The sequence below is a fragment of the Lepus europaeus genome, chromosome 17, assembly GCF_033115175.1.
Source record: "Lepus europaeus isolate LE1 chromosome 17, mLepTim1.pri, whole genome shotgun sequence".
Taxonomy (NCBI): domain Eukaryota; kingdom Metazoa; phylum Chordata; class Mammalia; order Lagomorpha; family Leporidae; genus Lepus; species Lepus europaeus.
The window spans coordinates 59,616,572-59,635,456 of record NC_084843.1 but is presented as its reverse complement, the minus strand read 5'-3'; the positions used below and the strand labels follow the sequence as shown (position 1 = coordinate 59,635,456).

General features: G+C 52.5%; 1 protein-coding gene across 1 annotated transcript in view; it reads left to right on the top strand.

The window, feature by feature from the left end:
- The window catches only part of LRRC20 (leucine rich repeat containing 20), a 108,087-nt gene that overhangs the window by 58,794 nt on the left and 30,408 nt on the right, over positions 1–18,885 (top strand). Inside the window, exon 3 of the mRNA XM_062215324.1 lies at positions 9,918–10,067. Within this exon, the coding sequence (XP_062071308.1) occupies positions 9,918–10,067 (150 nt within the window). The remainder of the gene's footprint in view (positions 1–9,917; positions 10,068–18,885) is intronic.

The following is an 18,885-nucleotide window of genomic DNA, read 5'->3' as shown; positions in this document are numbered from 1 at the left end:
CTGAGTCCTAGCCCAGGGCCCCATTCACTCCGAGGGACACAAGTGTCTCTGTGAGTGTTGGAAATGCAAATAAGGCAGGAGAGAGGAATGATGAGACAGTGACCCTTACAATAGCATCTTGAAATCGTGTGATCTGAGCAGGCAGCAGGAGGCACACAGGCCAAAAAATGTCCTGTGAGCCCTTCCATAGTACATGTGAGTTCCTGTCGCTGTCACCGCCAGTGTCATTGTCACTCGGGGCAAAGGAGCCACAGCTGTGCGGAGGCCTATTCTCCCCGTGCCAGAATCCCCTGGAGGCCTTGTTTAAATACAGGCCTGGGCCCCAGCACTGGGGCCTCTGGTTCTGCAGGTCTGGGGTTGAAGCCTGAGCATTTTCATTTCTTGCAAGTTTTGGGGAGAAACTGATGCTTGGGTCCACTTAGGGATCTGGGGTGCTTGACTAGCCCTTGCTCCTCAGAGTCTTGGGCCCCACCCAGACCTGCGACGGCAGTGCCACAGGAACAGCATCCCCAGTGATTTGTGCACGGTGTGGTTTATGTGGCGGTGGTGTTGTGCACCCTGGCTGCACATCAGAAGCACCTGGGGAACTTTTAGAACCCCCTGACTCCCAAGTCACAGCTCCCATTAATTAAGTTGGTCTCAGAGAGTGAGATGTGGGTATCGGGGGTGTGTAGCTCCCGTGTGTAGCCACATGTGGAGTGCCTGGGCGGCAGCAGCTGGCAGGGTCCTGGAGATGAGGCTGCACAGCCCTGGCGTTTTCTCCTATCGAGAGGCAAACCAAGAGCAGAGGAGCCCAAGGATCTCGCCCAAGTTCCCATAGCCCGTACGTGACACATGCAGGCTGCTGCTACCCTAATCATCCTTTCATCAGTCCTCTCAACGCTGAGTCTCCCTTTGTCTGGCTCCATGGTAACCGCAATATGCCCGTGTTCGCAGGAATCCCCTGTAAATCATGGCGCTCTGTCTGCTCACTGGAAGTGCTCTGACTGCCATTCATTTCCGAGCTGCACACCATCTTGAGAGAGTCGCTTACTCCAGCAAGACAGTGTAGTGTAGTGGTTAGGGCCACACACTCACGCCCAGCTCAGCCAGTCCTGGGCCTCAGGCTCCCCTTCCACAAAACAGGAGCGGCCATCACAGTGCCTGTCCCGTGGGGCAGTGCTGAGCCCCCTAACGAGCAGGTAGGAAGCACTTTGTTAGTGTCTTTTACTTCTTTCCCTGTAAGGGGACCTCGACTGTGACTTTCAGCAGATTGGTTCATGGTTCTGTGACTCAGTTTCCTCACCCGTTAGGCACAGCAGTGATCTTGCAGGGTGGGAGGGGAAGAGTAGAGGAAGTGAGAGGCCTCTGGCACACAGGCCAGAGAAGGTTCTGGCTGGGCCGGAGTCTGAGCTGGGTTGGTCCGGCCTGTGTGATGGGAGTGTCCCGAGCTGTGGGATCGGAGGCCCTGGGAGGTTTCTGTTGGGAGAAGATTTACCATATTCTGAGGTTGCTGGCAGCGGAGGGGTGGGGGAAGAGGGTGGGGAGTTCCTGGGTGCAGAGATGGAAAGTTCTGGAGGCTAGTTGTGTAACCGTGGGACCGTACTGCCATCTTCTAAAGGGTACCCTGGAGGCTGGCTAAGATGGCAATGTTTCCCCCAAGGTTGTGTATTTTCAAGAGCAGTTTTAGATTTAGAGCAAAATTCAGAGGGAAGCACAGAGATGCTCTGGCTACCCAGCATTATTTAATCTCTCCCACCAGCAGCAGCCGCCACCAGAGCAGTCTGTCTAATTGTTAGCATGTCATTGCCACCCGAGTCCATTGTTTACAGTAGGGTTCCTCTTGATTTTGTCTATTCTAGGGTTTGACAGGTGCCTGTCATTATATTGTCACTCATGGTGGTTTTACGGCCCCAAAACTCCTCTGTACTCTGCCTGTTTGTTCCTCCCCCGCACCACTGGCATCCCTGGTAAGGTGGCAATTTTTGTTCTGTGTATTTTACCACAATTGAAAAGGAAATAGACATTGATTATGTCCTTCCCCTCCTGTGTGTGAAGAATTGCTGGGCAATCCAGATGTGCTGTAGACAGGCTCGAGCCAGGGCTGCCTGCCAGATGTTGCTACAGAAGCCTGGTGTTGGCCCTAATTACCCGCCCCTGCCCCGGTGTGGGTCTGTGGAAAGCTACCATGAAGTGGCGCTGAAGGATTCCAGTGCCCGGGGCCTGCCCCTCTGGTCACCCATGGAGCAGGGCGAGGCTCTGGGAAACTGTAGGAGGCAGAGCTGGAGGACGGAGATCAAACGTGCGGAAGTCCTTTGTGCCTTTGTCCAAGATGGCAGCAGGGTGGTGGCTGAGAGTTCGTGAAAGAGCTCCCTAACAGTTGCAGGCTTTCTGGGGAAGGGCGAGTGAGTGCACCTTCACTGGTGCTTGAAGGAGAACCCTGTGCCTTCTGGCAGAGACAGGGAAGAATTTCAGGTCTTGGGTGGAGGGCTGCATCACTCAGGGTTTTCCAGAGTTGCCTGTTGGTAAGGATTGCGCGATGGTGCTTGTTCAGATTGCCTTGCACCGTCCCCTGTTGCTGAAGCAGCGCCTCAGGGTGGGGTGGGGGGACCAGCCCTCTGAGATGGTTCTTACTGGAAAGTTTGGGAAACCTGGGCTGAACACCTCCAGTCTCCTTCCAGCCCTGAGAGTCTGTGCAGAATGGTCCCCAGGGGGCAGGGTCATGCTGGCCTCTGGCTTCCTCCACTGGCTCTGGAAGGCTTTCTCCATGGTCAGGCCACAAGTCCATGAGCCCAGCTCACCCCCAGGGACTTGTTTGGCAGGGGTCCTGTGACCCTGTTGGCTTTCCACTGTTGGGCCCTGTCACCTGGCCTACCTCTCTGCCAGGACTGGCAGGTGCCAGAGCTCTGGTTTCCGAGTCACAAGGCAGCTCGACTCAGCATGTCTCACCCCCAGCTGACCACTTTGCTTGCTTCTTAGATTTCTTGTTCTGCCCACCAGTTGCTTTTCATCAGGCATTCATTAGAATTAACGAGGTAACCTTTAATAAAGTGCCTGGAATAGAAGACTTCCTTAACACAGAGTACTGTTCTAATTAGCGGTCTGGGTTCATGCAGCTTAGCCTTCTTGCAGTAATTACAATTATGAGGATAATTACGCCTGGGTTTATTGTAGTGTCTTCCTCCAGGGATCTTTCTGTTCTTTCTTGCAGCCCAAGAAAGGGCAGCTGGGGGAGCTGGGAAAGGCAACCCTGAGCCCAGCTACTGGCCAGATGTTGCTGGAGGATCCTGTTGTTACCCCTTCTAGTTAATCACCCACCCCTGCTTCGGTCTGTGGACATGTACACCAGGTGGCACTAAATGACCCCAGTGTCAGGAGGCTTCCTCTCGGGCACCCAGGAAGCAAGGGTTAGGCTCTGGAAAATTGTAGGAGGCAGAGTTTGAGGGGTGGGGGTAGGGGTCCTGGATGCATGAAAGTCCTTTGTCCTTGGCTCCCTCCTGGGTTCCTGCCCTCTGTCCTCCCTGTCTGTGGACGTCTTCTGTCCCTCAACCTAAATCTAGAGTGTCCCACCCAGGGTGCAGGTTTTTCAGTACTGATATCAGAAAGATCAGGAGGGAACTACCCCACTAGTCACCCTACCTGGATCTTTGCAGTCTTTCCTCCGGCTTCTTTGGTCTCATCATCTTGCCAAATGACCTTGCACAATTTGCCTTGTAGCACAGGCCTCATTTTCCTGCTGTGAGGGTAACTTGTGTTTGTTATGGAATTAAATGAATTAATATATAATTAATTTAATTATATTAAATGGCATTGTGGCACAGTGTATTAAGCTGCCTCTTGTAATGCCAACATCCCATTTGGAGCACCAAAATTCTGCTTTCGATCCAGCTCCCTGATAATGTGCCTGGAAAGGCAGTGGAAGATGGCCCAAGTACCTGGGTCCCTGCCACCTACGTGGGAGACTTGGACAGAGTTCGTGGCTACTGGCTTTGGCCTGGCCTACCCTTGGTTATTATAGCCATTTAGAATGTAAACCAGTGGATAGAAGATTTTTCTCTGTGTCTTTCTCTCTCTGTTACTCTGCCTTTCAAATAAATAATCTTTTTTTTTTTTATAAAAGATTTATTTATTTGAAAGTCAGAGTTACACAGAGAGTGGAGAGAGAGGTCTTCTATCTGATGGTTCACTCCCCAAATGGCCGCAATGGCCAGAGCTGTGCCAATCTGAAGCCAGGAGCCAAGAGCTTCTTCCGGGTCTCCCATGCTGGTGCAAGGGCCCAAGGACTTTGGGCCATCTTCTACTGCTTTCCCAGGCCACAGCAGAGAGCTGGATTGGAAGTAGAGCAGCCAGATCTTGAATCGGCTCTCATATGGGATGCCAGCGCTTCAGGCCAGGGCGTTAACCTGCTGCGCCACAGCGCCACAGATAAATATTTTTAAAAAGTACCTAGAATGAGACCAGTGTTGTGTCTTAACAGGTTAAGCTTCCCATATGGGTACCAGTTGGAGTCCTGGATGCTCCACTTCTGGTCCTGCTCCCTGCTAATGGCCTGGGAAAAGCAGCCAAAGATGGCCCAAGAGCTTGGACCCCTGCACCCAGGTGCGAGACCAAGATGAAGCTCCTGGCTCCTGGCTTTAACCTGGCTCTGCTCTGGTCGTTGTGGCCATCTGGGGAGTAAACTGGCAAATGGAAGTGCTCTCTCTGTCTCTCCCTCTCTCTCTGTAACTCTGCCTTTCAAATAAATAAATAAATCTAAATAAGTCAGAGTTACACAGAGAGAGGAGAAGAAGAAAGAGAGAGAGAGAGAGAGAGAGAGGTCTTCCATCAGATGGTTCACTCCCCAGTTGGCCACAACAGCTGGAGCCGTGCCGATCCGAAGCCAGGAGCCAGGAGCCAGGAGCCAGGAGCCAGGAGTCAGGAGTGACTCAAGTCACTTTGCCACGTGGAGCCACAGAGGGCTGGCATAGTGCTTGAAGCAGAGACTGCTTACAAAAGCTACCTCCAGAGGACATAGCCAGTGTGTGGCCAGGGACCAGGCCGCACTAGGTAAGGTGGAACCTGCCACCGAGGGAAGAGAGGATCCAGGCTGCGGACAGTGGAACTGCCCTCAAGGAGCCCTGGGATGTCGTCCAGAGGAGAATCCCCTTCTCAGGGGCCTCCTGCTGGGGTTGCGGGTGGATTAGCAGCCTGCAGGGAGCTTTTCTGGGCTGGTCTGCTCAGGGCAGACAGGTTGCTTGGAAGTAGACCCCCGGCTGTTGGTGACTGTGTCCCTTCCCGGTGAGCATTTCCTCCTCTCCCAGGAACGAGGACCCACCGTCTGAGTCTTCAGTGGTGCCCAAGTCCTGAACGTTCCATCTCACAGCTTCTGCCCCAGTCCTGGCACAGTTCCTGTCTTTCTCCCATGGGCCTGCTTGGCTGTCTCACGAATTGGAGCTGGCAGCCCTCAGTTTATCCTTGAATTTGCCAGGTTGTTTTTTCCAGCAAAAGTTAATTTTGTGATATATTTATTTTCCTGTTTTAGAAGTAAAGTATCACTATATGTATCTGCACTTGACAAATGGTTTTACGTAAATACATAGTGGTATTATATTTATTTTCTATAAAATAAACAAACATTAGGACCGCAAATAATAACAGATTGCTCAAGTCCTCTGTAATAACCGGTGCTAAATTCTGGTTATTTTTCTTTTAATCATCATGCCCAGGCATGTGTACTTTTTTACCTAGTTGGAATTACAGTGGTGCATATAACTTTTTTTTTTTTTTTTTTTGACAGGCAGAGTGGACAGTGAGAGAGAGACAGAAAGGTCTTCCTTTGCCGTTGGTTCACCCTCCAGTGGCTGCCGCGGCCGGTGCACTGCGGCCAGCACACCACGCTGATCCGATTATTCTACTTAAAAACCCTAAACCTTGTAATGTAAACTGTTAAATAAGTAAAGCCACCAGAGGACATGGGATGATTAAGCTATTTAAGGAGCTTTACATCCTTTTGGGGGGACATGCCAGAAGTGGAAAAATAGCAAAAAATAGGAGCAGAATTTTCCGTGGTTAAATCAAAGTGGTTAGGCCGGCACAGTGGCTCAACAGGCTAATCCTCCGCCTAGCGGCGCCGGCACACCGGGTTCTAGTCCCGGCCAGGGCGCCGGATTCTATCCCAGTTGCCCCTCTTCCAGGCCAGCTCTCTGCTGTGGCCCGGGAGTGCAGTGGAGGATGGCCCAAGTCCTTGGGCCCTGCACCTGCATGGGAGACCAGGAGAAGCACCTGGCTCCTGGCTTTGGATCAGTGCGGTGCGCCAGCCGCAGCACGCCGACCGCAGCGGCCATTGGAGGGTGAACCAACGGCAAAAGGAAGAGCTTTCTCTCTGTTTCTCTCTCTCTCTCACTGTCCACTCTGCCTGTCAAAAAAAATAAAGAAAGAAAGAAATCAAAGTGGTAAATTAACCATGAAAGATAATCAGTGTCACTACTGCAAGTGTTACAGATTACAGTACAGAACATAATTTCCTCTGACTGCATTGGCAATTTTTTTATAGTCTTGTTACTTATTGAAAAGGATATATATAAATTTGCATAAACATTTTGGAAAATAGTTTGGCGATACATATCGGGAGCTGTAGTTTTTTAAGTAATTATATTTTTCCTTTGTGCGTACATCTTTTCTGTCTCTTGAGTGATGGTAGTTTTTTCTTTATTGTTATGTTGAACGTTGTCAACAGTAAAGATAATGCTATGGATCCTACTTATAGATCCTTTTAAAAATGTTTGTTCATTTTTATTTATTTGAAAGGCAGAATGTTAGAGAGACCGACCTTCCATCTGCTGGCTCACCGCCCAGGTATCTGCAGCAGCCGCAGCTGGGCCAAACCACAGCCGGCAGCCAGGAATTCCATCCTGGTCTCACATGAGTGGCAAGAACTCAGTACATGAGCCAGCACTTGCTGTTTCCCAGGAACATTAGCAGGAAGCTGGGTCAGAAGTGGAGGCAGAGATGGGACTGGATGCCAGGCACTCTGATATGGGATTTGGGTGCCCCAAGAGGCAGCTGAACCTGCTGTACCACAGCACCCGTCCCTACAGATCTCTTCTCCCAATCTGCTGCTCACTTTATTTTCTTTCTTTATTATTATTTTTATTTTATTTTTTTGACAGGCAGAGTGGATAGTGAGAGAGAGAGAGAGACAGAGAGAAAGGTCTTCCTTTTGCCGTTGGTTCACCCTCCAATGGCCGCTGCGGCCGGCGCATCTCGCTGATCCAAAGCCAGGAGCCAGGTGCTTATCCTGGTCTCCCATGCGGATACAGGGCCCAAGGACTTGGGCCATCCTCCACTGCACTACCAGGCCATAGCAGAGAGCTGGCCTGGAAGAGGGGCAACCAGGATAGAATCCGGCGCCCTGGCCGGGACTAGAACCCGGTGTGCCGGCGCCGCAAGGCGGAGGATTAGCCTGTTAAGCCACGGCGCCGGCCCACTTTATTTTCTTCAAGTGTTAGAGTGAGTGTGTGTGTGTGTATGTGTGTGTGGGTGGGTGTCGGTGTGTGTGTGTGTGTATTATTTGCAGTTTGCTCATTGATCTGTCCCTTTGTGATTTTTTTTTATCGCTCCTAGCTTTGGAAAGTCATCCTCACTTCAGAGATTGTGTGAATATTCAGTGAACCTTTTCTGCTTGATTAAAAAATATTTGAAGTGGAATTCTGTCTAGAATTACTGTGATGTGTAGTTGGTTGAATTCTCTCTTTTGTTCTCCCCAAATTAAGCTGTCATTCTGACATCTGTTAATTAATCTCTTCCTCCTCTAATTTATTTGTGAGACCATCTTTAGCATTTATTAAGTTATGACATTTCATTTCTGGACTACATGTTTTCTGTGATTTGTCTTTTCTGTTTTCCTGTTATAAGTACTGTAGCTTGATAAGACTCATTATAACATCAACTTCTTTTTGTAGAAAATCATGTTTGCTTATTTCCCTGGTTGAACTTTCAAACCATTTAACCCAGCTACAAAAAAACCTCTCAGAGACTTCAGGAATCTCTGAACAGAATTACATTAAGCAACATATAAGTTAATTTCTTTAAAAAAGCAACATTACTTCAATAGTTTGACTTGTCATCAATGAGCATGTCATATATCTTTACATACAAATCTTTTTTTTAAAGATTTATTTAAAAAAATTTTAAATCCATACATTTTTAAAAAAGATTTATTTATTTATTTGAAAGTCAGAGTTACACAGAGAGAAGGAGAGATAGAGAGAGAGGTCTTCCATTCACTGGTTCACTCCCCAGATGGCCGCAGTGGCCGGAGCTGCGCCACCGATCTGAAGCCAGGAGCCAGGAGCTTCTTCTGAGTCTCCTACACGGGTGCAGGGGCCCAAGGACTTGGGCTGTCTTCTGCTTTCCAAGGCCACAGCAGATAGCTGGATGGGAAGTGGAGCAGCTGGGTCTCGAACCGGCGCCCATATGGGATGCCAGCACTGCAGGTGGCAGCTTTACCTGCTATGCCACAGTGCCAGCCTCTAAAGATAGATTTATTTATTTATTTATTTGAAAGGAAGAGTTACAGAGAGGCAGAGGCAAAGGCAGAGAGAGAGAGAGAGGCCTTCCATCCGCTGGCTCACTCCTCAGATGGTCACAACAGCCAGTGCTGCACCGAACTGAAGCCAGGAACCAGGAGCTTCTTCTGGGTCTCTCACGTGGGTGCAGGGGCCCAAGCATTTGGGTCATCTTGTACTGCTTTCCCAGGCCATAGCAGAGAGCTGGATGGGAAGTGGAGTCCCGGTGCCCACATGGGATGTCGGCACTGCAGGCGGCGGCTTTACCTGCTGCGCCACAGCGCTGGCTCCTACAAATCTATTTTTAAAACCATCTTGTGACCTTTTCTACTTCTCCATATTGGTCAGATCTGTTTTCTATTATGATTTCTCTCTCCGTTACATTTTTATTACTGTTTGGATGAGGATCTGTAGAAAGTGTGCTTTGTCAGTGGCATACAGGAATATTGTTGACTTTGCAGGCTTATGTTGAGGTCGTTTGGCTGAGTGACTGTGTGTCTGAGGCTGTGAGGCTGCTGTGGGTCGTTTCGCATGTGTGCTTTCTCTTTCATTGGCCATGACTTTGAAGACCACACTCAGGGGATCTTGGGGCTGAAGCCTCTTTGTTCTGCTCCTAGTTTAGAGGGAAAGCCGCTGACACTGCCTCGCGCTTGCTGCAGTATGTGCCGGGAGACCTGTCTACTGGTGCTGTCCACAACTACCACAGCAGAAACCAAGCACCCAGCACCTCGTCATGTGGACGTGGGGCTCTTTCTACACTCCCCAGTTTGCGTAGGCCATGGTGAATAGTGCCAACGCGGACATGGCTGTGGCTGTGGCTGTGGCTGTGGCTGTGGCTATGGACCGTGGACAGCTGTTTTCATTTCTCTTGGGCGTGTGCCTCGGGGTGGGCATGCTGAATGATGAGGGACAATGTTTAGGCCTGTGAGGAGCGGCCACTGTGTCTGCAAGTGGCTCTCTGCCATGTCTGGCACGAGGCTTGCCTTCAGCGTACAGGCCTGGGAAGGTCACACCACCCAGTTGTGCGGATTGCTTGCTTTCAACGAGACAGGCGTTGTAGAGCAAATGCTCTGTGGTCTGTCGCCTCTCTGTGTAGTCTAAGGATTTCCAAAGGGGCTGTGGCTTCGGCAGGGCCTCACCCTCGTGAATGCTGATGGTCCTGGGGGCGGCAGGGTTCTGCCCTCTGCACCCTGGCTGGTGGTGACAGAGAGGGTGCTGGAATAAATCCCGAGGTTCAGGTGCAGGGGAACAGCAGGTGTGAGGTATTGCTGATGAGGAAGGTTCCTGAACGAGGGCGGGAGGACAAGGGGGCTGGGGTCCTGGGGGTGCTGGGGTATGGGCCTGGGTGGCTGTGCCGAGTAACCCTGGTCTCCCTCTGTCCTCGGCCTGTAGACCTAGCGGAGTGCAAGCTGGTCGCCTTCCCCATCGGCATCTACAAGGTCCTGCGGAATGTCTCTGACCAGATCCACCTTGTCACACTGGCTAACAACGAGCTCAAGTCCCTCACCAGCAAGTTCATGACCACGTTCAGTCAGCTCCGAGGTAGGCCCCGGTCAGCTCACATTGTGGAGGGCATGGCCACTTCAGGCTCTGACCGTCCTCTGGGAGGGTTGTTGCTGGGGCAGCTGGAAACAGTAAGGTATTTCTAGGAGCAGGCACTCGGAGACTGGAAATCTGTAGGTCATTTGTCCCTCCAGCTGGCTGTCAGGCTCACCCAGGGCCAAGGTAGGGGTCCTGGCGTGATTCTCTGTTCAGAACAGGTGAGTGGAGCTTTTAGGCCCTGAGACCCAGGAGTAGTTATACCTCACCAGCTTTGAACGCGTGTGCTTCTCACCCCCTAGTCCATTCCTCCTGTGCTGCTGCCTTCTCAGTACAGCAGTGACAGGTGCCACAAATGTTAGTGTTTTCTTTCTGGGTACATGCAGAGCAAGTGGATGGGGGTGTGTGGCAGGGAGGAAGCCAGCAAGTGGGCACCATAGAGTCCCTGAAGTGGCTCCTCTGGGTGGTCGGGCAGGTGCATTGCAGTGCCCACCCCTCTCTCTTGACAGCAGCCCCTCCGTCCTTCTGCAGGAAGTCCCTGCTGCTCAGTCACCTGTGGGTGGAGCTGCAGCCTGGGTGCTTGTGTGTTTGCTGACTGGTGGGCAGGGAGAATTGTGAGGGCACAAGAAGCCTTGGGGAGGCCCTGCCTGCCTTCTGGAATTCTCTGTTGGATGTCCAACCCTGTTAGAGTGAGAACTACAGAAAATACTGATGGTGCACGAGCCCCTGCAGAAGCCTGTCTCATGCCGCTGGTTTGGAGGTGGACAGGCTTTCCAGGAGGGAGAGGGAAGCCTGAGTGGGCCAGTGTGGTCCAGTGATGGGAAGTAGCTTGTACACCAGCCTGGGGGGCTTTTAGGAAGCACCTGGAAAGGCCATTGCCAAGGTGCAAGCAGAAGGCCCAGGAAGAGGGACTGGTCCATGTTGCTGTGCGAGTGGCTCCCACAGGGTTTATGGCATTTGTGCCTGGCAAGCTACAGCATGTGTGCCTGGGTGGGGGCCCTGGGGTGAGGCTTGTTCCCTCAGAGGTGCCAGTGGGTGTTTGGGCCGCACCCATCCCTCCCAGCTTCCTTTTCCTGGCACTGCTTCCTTACACGGGAAGAGAGCTGCACAGCCAGCAGGTCCCTTGAACCAGCAGTTCTGGTCCCGCCCTGGTGAAGTTAGAGTCCTCTGAATAGTAATGTCTGTGTGTGCACATGGGTCCTAGGCATTGTTAAACCTACACTGTTGGGGCCGGCGCCATGATGTAGTGGGTAAAGCCACCACCTGCAGTGCTGGCATCCCATATGGATGCTAGTTTGAGTCCCAATTGCTCTACTTCCAGTCCAGCTCTCTGCTATGGCCTGGGAAAGCAGTGGAAAATGGCCCAAGTTCTTGGGCCCCTGCTCCCACGTGGGAGACCCAGAAGAAGCTCCAGACTCATGGCTTCAGATTGGCCAAGCTCTGGCTGTTGCAGCCATCTGGAGAGTGAACCAGCAGATGGAAGAGCTCTGCCTCTGTAACTCCACCTTTCAAATAAATAAATATATAAATCTTAAAAAAAAAAAAAAATCCTACAGTGTTGCTCAAGTGCCAGCTGCCAGGGTTGAGAACCACAAGTCAAGGGTTGTTAAAAAAATGTGTAAGAGGCCGGCGCCGTGGCTTAACAGGCCAATCCTCCGCCTTGCGGCGCTGGCACACCGGGTTCTAGTCCCAGTTGGGGTGCCGGATTCTATCCCGGTTGCCCCTCTTCCAGGCCAGCTCTCTGCCTGGCCCGTGAGTGCAGTGGAGGATGGCCCAAGTGCTTGGGCCCTGCACCCGCATGGGAGACTAGGAGAAGCACCTGGCTCCTGGCTTCGGATCAGCGAGATGCGCCCGCCGCAGCGGCCATTGGAGGGTGAACCAACGGCAAAAAGGAAGACCTTTCTCTCTGTCTCTCTCTCTCTCTCACTATCCACTCTGCCTGTCAAAAAAAAAAAGTGTAAGAGACCAGCATGTCTGGAGTGGGTGACCCAGGTTGGGCAGGACAACAGGGAGTGGTAGGGACTGTGGCAGACTGCTCAGCTTCAGCCAGGTGTGCCACGAGGGAGGATGGGCCAGAGTTCTCCATTCTTCTGATTATTTAATCAAAACTGGAAATGCTCATCTGTGCATTTTCCCAAGTTATCTATAATATGGACTATAAAACATATTTGCAAGTTAGACTTAACCCACTAGCTATCAGCTGAGAGAATTTCCTGAAAATACTAGCACTGCCCCCACCGCCCATGGAGGATGGAGAAGGCAGGGCAGGGAGGGAGGGATTTGTCCAGGGTCGCAGAGCAGTACCGCCAGGATGCCACCCAGGTCGCCTGCCTCCCAGGCCACCTCCCCAGCTTGGGCATCCTCTGGGCTGCATTGAGCAGCTGGGGCGTGCTATGGTGTTCCAGTGGAAGGTCAGGATTGGCAGTGAGGTTGGAAAGGCACAGGCAGGGGGCACCTCCTTGGGCTGTGCTTTCCTTCATTGGACCCTGCTTTAGTGCCAGCTGTCTTCTGGGCTTGTGTCGGGACGCAGGGTCACAGAGGTTGGTAAAGCGGGGTTCTCCTCGCCATGGGCCTGTGATGCTGGTGTGCCTGAACTGCGCCTGCTGTGGACGGAAGGGGCAGGATTTCTCCCTAGGGTGGCCTGGGTGGAGGAGCCAGGGCTGTCAAAGGAATTGCTGTTAGAGGTGTGCATTGTAGGATAAGAGACCCTCTCCAGCGGGCACGGGGAACAGTGCCAGGGAAATGCCGCCAAGGGTGCCCTGCTCCAGTGCCTCTCCACAAGGATGTGCTTAGCTCACAACATCCTGCAGTTTTAGTGAAGCCTTTTGAACTCCTCCCGCCGGCCAGGGGCCCCGAGTCCCTCCATGCACCTTGGAAGGCCAGCGTACCTGCTCATTAGATCCCGTGCCCTGGGTGGGCAAAGGTGGTGATGGGGAGGGCGCAGCTAAGGGCCCTGCCTGGCTGTGGACCTGAGCCTGGGATATACTTTCTCTTTCGGGACAGAAGCCTTCTGTTCTTGCATCTGTAGGGTCTACTGGGTTCTCCTCTGCCTCAGAGTGGGGAGAGAAGAGGCTATTTCCTCCCTGCCCTGCAAGCCATCTCCAGGGTTGCCCTGGTGACCCTCTTCTGTGAAGCTCATGGCCACTCAGACTTGGGTCATCTTTAAGTGATTCCAGCCCCTTGATGCCCTTCATCCACCTTATGGAAGGAAAAGGCAAGGCCTGAGAGAGCCCAGGGTGTAAGAGGGATGGGTCCGCAGGTGGCTGGCTCTGAGAGTGGGTCCTAGCGTCCAGCTGTGGCTCTTCTTGTCTGCTTGCACCCTCTTCTCCTGCCTCCCCACTTCCTCCCGAGCCACTCAGCTCTTTTTACTGAGTGTGTCCTGGGCCTGCCTGGCCAGAGGTGTGTGAGACCTACCAAGGGCCCTCAAAAAGAGGAAAACAAAGGCTGGGGCTGGGTGTCTGGCCCAGGGCTAAGACACAGGTTTAGGTGTTCACAGCCCACATCCAAGTACCCAGATTGCATTCTCAGCTCCCGCTCCTGCTCCTGCTCCTGCAGACTGTGGAAGGCAGGTGTTGATTCAAGTGGGCACATTCCTGCTCCCTGGAGACCTGGATTGGGTTCCTGGCTCCTAGCTTCTTCCCCAGCCAGAGGCCATTGCAGGCATTTCGAGTGAAGCAGCAGATTGGATCTCCCCCCACCCCCAGTCGCTGTGCTTCTCAAGTTAAATAAATAAATAATAAGCAAAGATGATTTATTCTGAGCTTGTGTGTAGCAAGGACACTAGCCACCATCACTTGTGCTTTAGCTGAGTCTCAGGGCAGGCAGAGGAGTGGGAAAGCTTTGTAGTACAAAAAAGGAAGACTTCAGGTGCTCTCTGATTGGCAGCTGTTGAGAGAAGGAAGCTGCAGGCAGATAACTAGGAGCAGGGCATCAGATGGGATTCTTTAGGGGTGCACACTCGACTTTGGCTGGAAATGAGGACAAAAATCAGGGAGGCTCTCAGTTATTACCTGATCCTGGCTGTTTGAAGCCAATTGTTATGGAGGTGATATTTTGGCTTCCTAGCCAGTTGCTAAAGATAGCTGACTTCCTACACGTCTGAGCTGGAGCCAATCTGACTCTGGCTTTCTGGGCTGGCTATTGTAGACAGTGGTTTGTGTCCAGGCAGGTCGCTGTGGGTTGGGGGTGAGAGTTCCAATTTTCCATTTGGTCTGGCCGTTGCCTGCCCCTTGTCTCCCATAGCCCTGCCTTTCAACTCAGTTCAAAGGATTCTCACAGGTGCCTGCTCTGGCATGGCCATGGGGATGACGTGAGAGTGCACGTCCATGTCCACTGGGGCTCAGCTGTCCCCAGGTCCCGGCCCGTTCCACGTATCACCTCATTTCATTCTTGTTGCACCAGTACCACTTGGGGATGATGAGAAAGCTAGGAGCTAGGCATGGTCCTCAGGAGGGGCAGGTGGATGAACAGATGGCCCCATCAGAATGTGGGGCCAGCGTCATGGCGTAGCTGGTAAAGCCGATGCCTGGAGTGCCAGCATCCCATATGGGTGCTGTTTCATGTCCGGCTGCTCCACTTCTGATGCAGCTCCCTGCTAATGGCCTGGGAAAGCAGCAGAAGATGGCCCAGGTACCACACACCTCTACCCATGTGGGAGACCTGGAGGAAACTCCTGGCTCCTGGCTTTGGCCTGCCCAGCTCTAGCTGTTGCAACCATTTGGGAAGTGAACCATAGGATGAAAGGTATCTCTCTTTCTCTGTTTCTCCCTCTGTCTCTGTAGCTCTGCCTCCCGAATAAATAAATAAATAAATAGGTAGATAGATCTTTTTTTAAAATGTGGAAAATGTATATTATGAAAAAACTATGCATTTCAAAATATTTTTATATTCAAATAAGCATACCTTTTAATTCCATTTTCCATGAGCTTTTTTTAAAAAGATTTATTTATTTTTTGAAAGTCAGAATTACACACAGATAGGAGAGACAGAAAGAGGTCTTCCATCTGCTGGTTCAATTTCCAGTTGGAGATTGGTTCAGTCAACAGCTGGAGCTGTGCGGATCCAAAGCCAGGAGCCAGGAGCTTCTTCCAGGTCTTCCACACAGGTGCAGGGGCCCAAGGACTTGGGCCATCTTCTACTGCTTTCTCAGGCTATAGAAGAGAGCTGGAATGGAAGTGGAGCAGCTGGGACTTGAACCAGCACCCATATGGGATGCCGGCACTGCAGGTGGCAGCTTTACCCGCTACACCACAGCGCCGGCCCCTCCATGAACTTTTTGAAATGCCCTTGTACAACCTGGCAGGCACTGTTGGACAGTCTTCACAAGTATGGGGGGGACACCAGGTTGTGGGGAGAGCCGCACAACTCGTGGAGGTGCACAGTTCCCGAGTACAATGGTTTGATTGTTGGAGGGAAAACCATCAGCGTCCTCCAGGGCACTGTGTAGCTGAGCTGGGAGGTGTAGGAAGGCAGGCGGATGAAAGGTGTTTTCAGCTTATGATGAGCTTATCGGGACGTAAACCTGTTGTAAGTCGAGGAGCAGCTGTATAAAATTATTTAAATCTTTACAACCCTGCCAAAGTGGGTACGTTTTAAAAATTTATTTGAGTGGTAGAGAAAGAGATAGACTGATTCCTGCCATCAAGTGGTTCAGTCTCCGGCTGGCGCCACGGCTCACTAGGCTAATCCTCTGCCTGTATGCCTGTGGTGCTGGCACCCCGGGTTCTAGTCCTGGTCGGAGTGCCAGATTCTGTCCTGGTTGCTCCTCTTCCAGTCCAGCTCTCTGCTGTGGCCCGAGAAGGCAGTGGAGGATGGCCCAGGTGCTTGGGCCCTGCACCCGCATGGGAGACCAGGAGGAGGCACCTGGCTCCTGGCTTCGGATCGGCACAGCGCCAGCCGTAGTGGCCATTTGGGGGGTGAACCAACGGAAAAAGGAAGACCATTCTCTCTGTCTCTCTGTCTCTCTCACTGTCTAACTCTGCCTGGCCAAAAAAAAAAAAAAAAAAAGGGGGGGGGGGTTCAGTCCCCAAATAACTGGGAGGCAGGAATTTCATCCTGGTCTCCCAGACGGGTGGCAGGGACCCAGCTACTTGAGCCATCATTTGCTGCCTCCCATAGGGTTCATTAGAGGAAGTTGGACTCGGAGCGCAGATGAGTATCAAAGCCAGGCCCTCCAGTGTCGGGTAAGGGCCTCTCAGGTGGCGGTTTAACTGCCGCGCTGAACGCTGTCCCACGAAGAGAATGCTCCTCCATGTCACTGAAGGACACTGAAGCAGCTGGGGGTCTGTCGCTTGCCTGAGGTTACACAGCAAGAATGAATGGGGTTAGGGCTGTGGCTCTAGATCACAGCTCCTCTATAAGCTCTCTATGGGGTGAGGGGCACGTGCTATGTTACATCTTGCTATGCTTAGCAATGTGTTTTATAAATTGGCTTTACCGTGGTGTGGCAGGTAAATCTGCCACCTACAACGCCAGCATCCCATTTAGGTTTCGGTTCCTCTCCTGTCTGCTCCAGTTCCATTCCAGCTCCCTGCTAATGGCCTGGGAAAGTAGCAGAAGATGGTCCAAGTGCTTGGGCTCCTGCATCCACTTGAGAGACTCAGATGAAGCTCCTGGCTCTTGGTTTCAGCCTGGCTCAGCCCTAGCAGTTGTGACCATCTGGAGAGCAAACCAGCAGATGCAAGATTTCTCTCTCTGTCTCTGTTTCTCCTTCTCTCTCTCGCTACAATTCTGACTTTCAAATAAAAAATAAATAATTCCTAAAAAAAAAAAAAAAAGATAATTGGCTCTGTGGGTAAGGTGACAGCTGCCTTAGTCTTTTCACGGGGCTGGGATGTCTGGAACTTTGCTTTCATGTGCCCCGGACCTGGCTACGAGTTGGCTTTCCCTCTGTCTACACCAAGGAACATACCTCATGCCCTCTCTTGGCTGCTCTGATCCCTGCGGGCGTGCACGCCCTGTGCAGAGCGGCCTTGGTGCCAAGCGTGGGATTCGTGCCTGCTTGACTTTGCCTGTGGGAGAGCTTTCAGGCAGGGACAGTGATTGCTCACGGGCACAGGGTCAGAGCCGGGGGCTGATGGGTCCCGGGGGAGGGGGCTGTTCCTGGAGCTGGCGCATTCTGTGGCAGACTGGCTGCATAATTGCTTCAGGCCAGCCTCGTCCGTCCCCTAATGGAATCAACAGGCTGCCTCTCTCTGCCGGTGCGAATCTCTGGTCTGGGCGGCAGCCTTGGCAGCCGTCCAAGAAAAGGCCATTGTGGGAAGTCATCAGAGGAACTGAGGGAAGGGAGAGGTCCATTGAACAGACACCGGAAACCGCAGTTCAGTGAGGGTAACAAATAAGGAAATGCCGTGGCTGCAGCCGCTCTCAGGCCAGGACGCCTTGGCAGTGGATGGAATGGTGCCTCATCCACAGCCCTGCCCATCCTGGGAGCCCCACGGTGCTCAGCTGTGAACCCTGGCAGAAGGGAGTGGAAAGGAACCGTTGCAGCCCTAGTGTGGAACTCTGGGACTGGTGGACCTCAGCCCTCTCTGCCCTAGAGCCCGGGCACAGGGCATGGAGGCTGGGACCCCTGTGTGAGAAGCAAACCCAGGCGTAGAGGTAGCTGTTTGGTCGGGGGCTCAGTCAGGTGGCAGGGGCTGTGGCCATAGCCTCATTCTTCCTTGGAAGGGGAAACAACAGAGGAAGCCTCCAGTGAATAAAAGTGGTCCCCATCAGCCCTGCTGATTTTTTTTTTTTTTTTTTTTGACAGGCAGAGTGGATAGTGAGAAAGAGACAGAGAGAAAGGTCTTCCTCTGCCATTGGTTCACCCTCCAATGGCCGCTGAGGCCGGTGCACTGCACTGATCCGAAGGCAGGAGCCAGGTGCTTCTCCCGGTCTCCCATGGGGTGCAGGGCCCAAGCACTTGGGCCATCCTCCACTGCATTCCCGGGCCACAGCAGAGAGCTGGCCTGGAAGAGGGGCAACCGGGACAGAATCAGGCGCCCCAACCGGGACTAGAATTCGGTGTGCCGGCACTGCTAGGCAGAGGATTAGCCTATTGAGCCGCGGTGCCGGCCAGCTCTACTGATCTTGTTTGCCTTCTCCATGCCTCAGTGTTCCCATGTGAGGAATGGGGGGACATCTACTCCATAGAGATTCCTTGAGCTTGAAGATAAAGCACAGCAGGTCTCCTGGGTAGGGTTTGACCCTTGGAAGTTACCTGAGGAATGGGGTTCTGTGTGGTGGTAGCACTGAGGGGCTGGGTTGTGGCTATGAGGCCACTCCAGCCAGGAAATCTGACTCCACACAGGAATTCAAGAGAGAATGGAATGGGAGCGATACCTAAATTTAAGCTTTCATGGGAAGGCTGAGCCTCAGACAGGAGAAGTGGCTTTGTCCGACCCACCTCCAGGCAGAGACAGGCAAGCCCTGAGCTCAGGTCCCTGCCTGCGTCCACGACTGAGTTCTTAGCCGTGGAAGCAGGTGCTATGGTCGCTGAAAGTGTGGTCAGTGCCAAGGGGGCATTCGTGGACAGGAAAAGGAGAAGTTGGGCTTCCTGTGGCCTTTGGAGGCAGTGGGCCTGGGCGCACACCCCTACCCGGCCACTTCCCAGCTGCAGCATTTGGCCCGAGGCACCGAACCTCCTGAGCCCCAGTCCTCGTGCCTGCAGGCTGGGGGTGATGCTAGCGCTGCCCATGTGGATTCAGTCATGAGAGTTAATACAGACCATGCTGGGACTGCAGATAGCACAGTGCCAGCTCCTAAAAGGTACTTGGTCATAACGTGTATCACTTGTTCGGGGCGAGGGTGGGGAGAGGGCTGATGTGGAAGAACCTAGATT